Consider the following 6,730-nt stretch of genomic DNA (forward strand, 5'->3'; position numbering starts at 1 on the left):
GACTACTATAATATATGATCTTGTCCTTGTATCTTCGATATCTAGATTGATCAATGAGGCATAGACCGTGTCATCTTCGATATCAATCTTTGTGTTTCTTGATCCCCAAGTAGACTCACTCAAGCAAATGAGCTCAATATCTCATATTGACTCATTTGAACATGACCATGCATTTCGTGGTCCTACTTTATCATGAGGTCGCAAGATATCACTCCCATTATATGAGAGGGATAGATCTCATATATATCATTCACATCCCTTCGCATAATTTATTACATACCTAGTGATCGCCTTTATAGTCCACCCTGTTACGGGTGACGTTTGACGACACCAAAGTACATAACTCCTTATGTAGGGAACCATAGTGATTTCAGGTCTAAGGACTATTCATACCAATAGTCACACGAGAAAGTTTATGACACTCATATAACGATCCATGAAACTTTCTCATAGCGGATCAATTCAGTATACATTCTCTAATGTATACCCATGTGTCAACTCGATATCGCATATCCATGACTTGTGAGATCAAGTCATCCAGTTGGTCTACATGCTAGTCTCAACGCATTAATATCGTCCCTGAATATTAATGCTTGACTAGGAATGATTAAGAGTAGTGTTCTCTACATCATCTCACTATCGACTCAAACAATCAATATAGTGTAGATTATAACTAGCTACCCAAGGACATTATTATACTTAATTATTTGACACAAACATAAAGTAAGTATAATAATAAAAAATCTTGTCTTTTTTAATAATAGAATATGATACAAAAGTTCCTAATCAATCATCACATAATTGGCTCTAAAGCTATTACTAACAATCTCCCACTAGCGCTAGTGCCAATCATTGTAATATTTAATACCCAGTGACCTAGTGTGACCATCATGCTTTCTTTGTGCCAAAGTCTTGGTCAAGGGATCTGCGATGTTAGCATCCGTCGGTACTCTACATATCCTCACATCTCCTCTATCGATGATCTCTTTAATGAGATGGAAGTGCCGTAGTATGTGTTTGGTCCACTGATGAGAGCGATGATCCTTAGCCTGTGCAACAACCCCATTATTGTCACAATAGAGGTCTATAGGGTTCGCTATGCTAGGAACCACCCCAAGTTCAGTGATAAATTTACGGATCCAAACAACCTCCTTTGTTGCATCAGACGAAGCAATATACTCGGCTTCTGTTGTCGAATCTGCGACTGTGTCCTGCTTCGAACTCTTCCATCTCACAACACCACTATTCAGGCAAAACACATACCCTACCTGTGAGATGAAATCATCCCTGTCGATTTGAAAGCTTGCATCACTGTAATCCTTTATAGCTAGCTCCTCATTGTTGGATCGGGTTGGACCGACTAGAGGGGGTGAATAGACGATTAAGAAGAATAACACTCGTCTTTTTAAAAAAGAAACTTGGTTGCAACTGGATTGTTGTTTCCAAGGCGCGCGGTTAATGCTCAATCAAAACTCCTTTAGGTGGAGAAGTCTTTACAGTTGTAGCACAGAGACTTAGAGAGAAAATTACAAAGTAATTGATGATCTGACTTCTAAAACTCTAAGTCTTATTTATAGCCTAAGAGAATAGATCTAGATCGTTAATCGTAGATGAACTTTCTCTTGACCATTGATCCATTGATGCGATCCTAACCGTTGATCGGAGATAGACTTTGATCATAGCCATTGATTAAATAAAGACAAACTTTATCTTTAATAAAAGATAAAGAGAATTATCCATAATAAAAATTAAGTATTTATCTTTTATATGATAAAAGATAAAATTGATCAAATCTTATCTTATCTTTTTTTTTTCAAAAGTCACGTCCAAAAGGTCCAAGTCTATGTCTTTTACACTGGTCAAAGTCAATGGTCAAAAGTCAACATATTTGACTTTTAATTTGTAGAATTATTGGTTGGGTGATTTCTACCCAATCGGAGTTAGGCTCACCTGAACTGTCATGCCCCGGAGGTATCATTCTCGCACACCGGGAGGTATCTCACTTGTTGACAATATAATAAGGAACCAGTACAATAAAAGAGACATAATATACCAGAAGCTAAAGTAAACCAAACTGAAACGCAGCATGTCAGGGTCTCTGAGCAACTCTAAAGAAACTGAACCAAGGTAGTATTAAATCTGTGCCTGTAAATCTGGAAGCCAAAGAATGTAGGTAGTTAGCCAAAGACTAAGTGGGTAATCAGAAAAGATGTGCATGAATTTAATCTTATTTAAGAAGCCAAGGAAAATATAGTAGATCATATTTTATTATCTCAATTTCATGTTATATCTTCATATCGTTTACCATTTATACATAATATATATGTATATATATGTATCTCTGTATTTATCAATAACTTTCCTTATTATTGTCTGAAATCAAGTATCATCATTATTAAATATCATCACCAGTATAATCTCACGATCAAATATTTTAAACTGTATCTACATGTATATAATTAATTAAAAGTGGACAATATGAGCCAATATCATCAGAGTAGAAAAATCTCATAATAAAAAATCTCATGCTCTAGGCTATCAGCCTCTTCAGAATATATCGTCGCATACGGGCTCTCTAGCCCTCACCGATGGAAGACAGATAAACACTGACCGCGACCTCTGCCCTACTACAACGATATGTCGCTGGCCACGTACTCTAGATCGAGGCTACGTCTCACACCATTTCTCAAGTGTACGGTCCAGTACTCTGGTATATAACTCTGGTATCAAAACTAGGCTCATAGTTAACACCTTTCAATATTTATCAATTTTTTTTATCTCATTTCACGTTATATCTTTTTCATCAATTATCATCATTGTTACATTCTCAGTATGTATCTTCATCGATTTGGGTCTAAACGACCAACTCAACCAAATTAAATATTATTCATTCATTTAGGTATCACAATCAAGTTTTGCAGGTAAGGATAAGTATCAACCAGATGTAATATCAACAACATAAGAAATAAAAGGTCAAACAGTATAAAAAGACAAGTATCAATAACAGAGTAAATGAGAATATCTATTTGAATTTTAGAAAACACCCTTTACCATTTTAAATCCCCCAGATGAACTCATGTGCGAACAGGAAATAAATCAATTATTTACCCTTTAATAATTTAATTATTTTAACCCTGTTTCAATATTTTAAAGATCATTTTAATCCCCTTTTAAAACAATTATACACATATAAATATACATATATCAATTTAATATTTATTTATTCATGCATAGGATATTACAGAGTCAAAGGACAGAAGGTACCCACCTTTGGTGTCTACCAAACTCTGAGTGTCAGCAAATCAACGTGCTCCACTCAAACCAGTATCTATACATAATATTAAAATAATTCAAATAATCAGAATATTACCCAATACGAATAATACCACTAAAATCTCAACATTATTTACAACTCTAGATCGAATAATCGTCCTTGAACTTAGATGCCTCCCCTATTTTACTAGGAACAGACAACCTATAAATTTAACGATCTTAATAATCTACAACAGCAACCTACCGAACAACTAGATGAAAAGGATAAATCAAATTATCCAGGTTGCCCACTTCGAAACAAGGTCAGCTCATGAGCCATAACAGCCTACCCAAGATCAATAACGAACAAGACGGAATAAGAAGGAAACCTAACGTTTCCAGGAAATGAGGTCTCAAACCCTAGCTTCACAGGTAAACAGATTCCATAGCACAAAAATCGAAAAGGGAAGATAAGAGATCGGGAAAACCTAGCAGGCAGAAATCAGGCGAAGGCAGGTGGCGTCACGGGTGTCGGCAGCAGTGTCACGGAGCAGGGACGTCATGAGCACGGAGGCGTCGGGACCCACGGTTGTCGGCAATGGTGTCACGGACGGAAGGTGGCGTTGCTGATGGAAGGCAGAGACGTTGCAATGGGAAGCAGCATCGCGTTAGGGTAGGCGGCAGATGCTGTGGGAGGAGGAGGCGATAGGAGAGGGGTTTAGGGCTTGGGTTCCGCCGCTCGCCTCCTTATATCGCGAATCTCGCGATTTCCTCTCCGAGAAAAATGGAGTTTGCGAATTTTCTCTGTTCATTTTTTTTTACCGATTATAACATGAACTCGACTCCGGCCTTTTGCCCCTTGAGCGTGCTTCCTCTGAGCTTCTCGTTCTTCGGATGTCGCGCACGTCCTTCTTGCTCCACTAGCGTACTCTTCCGCAGCTTCCGTGCTCCTCGGATTGCACCAAGCCCGTCGGCTCACTTCCCCGCACAATCCTTTTTGTCCGCTATATCTTACGCTTGACTTCCTCCGTACCTAAGTTCCTGCCAACTTACCAGAGAGATCAGAACAACACAGGACCTAACTTAACCTAGTTGATCACATCCAAACTAATCGGGGCACCAACAATCTCCCCCTTTTTTATATGCATCAACCCAGGTTCAATTAGGGTTAAACCAAAAAATAATAAAAATAATAAAACTAAGTTAAACAATTAAGTATGGAAATAATTTTGTATTTCAAAACTATAACCTCCCCCTGAACCTCGCTTACTCTCCTCCTTTGATCACAGCAAAAATAGGATAAATAGAAGTAGGGAAGGAAAAGGAAAAAATCATGCAAAAAAATTAGAAAAAAATCTTTATAAGTGTTTAACTAAAGCATAAAAGTTCCTAAAAAATTTAGTCTTCAAAAAAGTTAGAAAAAATCTTGCCAAGGATTTTTCAAATTTGGAAATGGCATTTTTACTTAAAAATTTCTAAAAAAATAATTACATTAACAAAAAAAATTTTCGGAGTTAATTAATTTTTCTGTGTTTGAAAAAAAAATCAAGAACTTATAAATTAAAAAATTTGAAATTCAATTTTTCTGAATTTATAGAATTTAGGAAATTAATATCCCTTTATTCACCAACAACACATATCTTCGTACACATACATATGATACGTCGTCCTAATTCATAAGCAACAAAACAAAGTTTCTAAACAACAAGCTAGCATTCCCTCGTACGTTCTGACTAACAATCTACTTTTAAGTGAGGAAGCTAGCTAGTTTGACGATCGAAAATAACTCAGAATAGTAAACGTGGTTTGTGTCACAGTAAGAACAAATAGTGCAAGAACACCAAATAATGAGATAGCTGCCCAAGGATTACTAAAGTAATCGCGATTCAACCTTGCGCGCCATTTGTTGCATCTAGTGTCGCGGTGCTTCCTCATGGCAGTGTAGACGCTCAGAAGGTAGGAACCATATCGGTCAATGAAAACGTTCGTGCCAATTTTGTTAAATAGAGTGGCAATTTGTTGGGTGTCCCCTAAGTCGTTAATAATGATTTCTGGTTGTTGAAGCAATTCGACATCTGCTGCCGTATCGATGAGACAATCCATAAGCACCACATAGGATGTAACAAGGAACTGGGAATCCTTTGAACATTGCTCGTACGCGACAAGATTTCTCAATAGCGAGTTGGTGTGGTCCTCTATTCGAAGTTGGGGAATCTCCAACTTGCCGTTATGAAATGTAATGTCCAGGAAACTCTTGCCTCTCTTTTTTCTTACGAAGTGAATTCCAGCTTCATTGCATACTGTAGCACTGGGAATCCACGGTGTGTCATGGAGATCCTCCTCGGGGTTAAAATCTCGAACAGTGCATTTCTTGTTCACCTGCGATAACAAAAACGAGTGCAGCTTTGATGGCAACGATACGAATACTGTTTTAACTAGCTTAGAGATAGAGTTGCAGAGGAAGCCAAATGTGGAAGACTGATTGTCATTGCCAATGCTATGGTTTGTTGTCGGATCAATGCAAGAAAGAAAAAGATGAATTACGTGGTGATATGTCTCAATATTGTCGAAGGAACGTTTCAATTTTGTTGAGAAATGCATGCGGATGAACTTGAATGTTAGCATTCGAAAGGAAGGATTGGGAGGAAATGCAGATTCGTACAAAGTTTCAAGAAGAAAGAAAGGAAGCTGGTTTTCGAGCATGAAGATATCTCGAGCTACTATATATGGAGTCAACGAGGAGGCACTCTCCATCCAGGTACTCTCTTCTGAATTCATCGTCTCGGTGCGCTTCATTATTGTAAGCATCAGAAAACATCCGTCTAGCAACATCATTTCCACAAAACTGTTGCTGTCCATCTCCACCTCCTCCGAATAGGCATCGCGTGCTCGCGTTTCCAGCTCCTTGATTCGATCCACATAGTCCTCCAAGACCATATCATGTCTCTGCCCAAGGACATACTTGAGGCACTTCCATTTGAGCTGATTCATGGCCTGTAGATGAGGTTTTTTGCGGTGGTAGGGGCCGATCGAGACGAGCAATGGCTCATAGGCTTGGGGGTCGACACTTTTCAAGAAATCCGGGACTCTGTAGATTGTTGGCTTTGTGCTTCTCTCACAAAATTTTGTGTCTGACACCCTCTTCTTCAATGAGACTACCCAGTCCATGTCCAGTGATCTCTGAATCCCCTCATCTTCTGTGTTTGTCATCTTTGATCTGAAAGGATTTGCCCTTGAGGATTACAATGATTCAAGTAGTTAGCTATAAATGCATCAATCTAACAGAGGAAGGAAATAGCACAAGGAAAGGAAAATAAAATAGCACAAAGGAGTTTTCCTTGAAGATTATAATGACAGAGGAAGGAAATAGCACAAAGGAAAGGAAATTAAGGAAGGAAAATGGATCAGGTGACTGATAAAAATTAAAACCAACCTTAGAAAGCTTTTCGCCAGGCTAAAGTAGCTCTATATATCTTTC

General features: G+C 38.1%; 1 protein-coding gene across 1 annotated transcript; it reads right to left on the reverse strand.

The window, feature by feature from the left end:
- Positions 1-4,977: 4,977 nt before the first annotated feature.
- LOC141842208 (UPF0481 protein At3g47200-like) lies at positions 4,978-6,478 on the reverse strand. Its single transcript, XM_074730431.1, has one exon. The coding sequence runs from the start codon at positions 6,460-6,462 to the stop codon at positions 5,017-5,019; it is 1,446 nt and encodes a 481-aa protein (XP_074586532.1). The 5' UTR covers positions 6,463-6,478; the 3' UTR covers positions 4,978-5,016.
- Between the last annotated feature and the right edge of the window lie 252 nt (positions 6,479-6,730).

This window comes from Curcuma longa, chromosome 11 (assembly GCF_044706935.1).
Source record: "Curcuma longa cultivar G26 ecotype Majalengka, Jawa Barat chromosome 11, ITB_CL_G26_1.1, whole genome shotgun sequence".
NCBI lineage: Eukaryota > Viridiplantae > Streptophyta > Magnoliopsida > Zingiberales > Zingiberaceae > Curcuma > Curcuma longa.

Excerpts from the sequence above, each read along its gene's own strand:
- LOC141842208 (XM_074730431.1), bottom strand. The coding sequence starts at position 6,462 with ATGACAAACACAGAAGATGAGGGGATTCAGAGATCACTGGACATGGAC.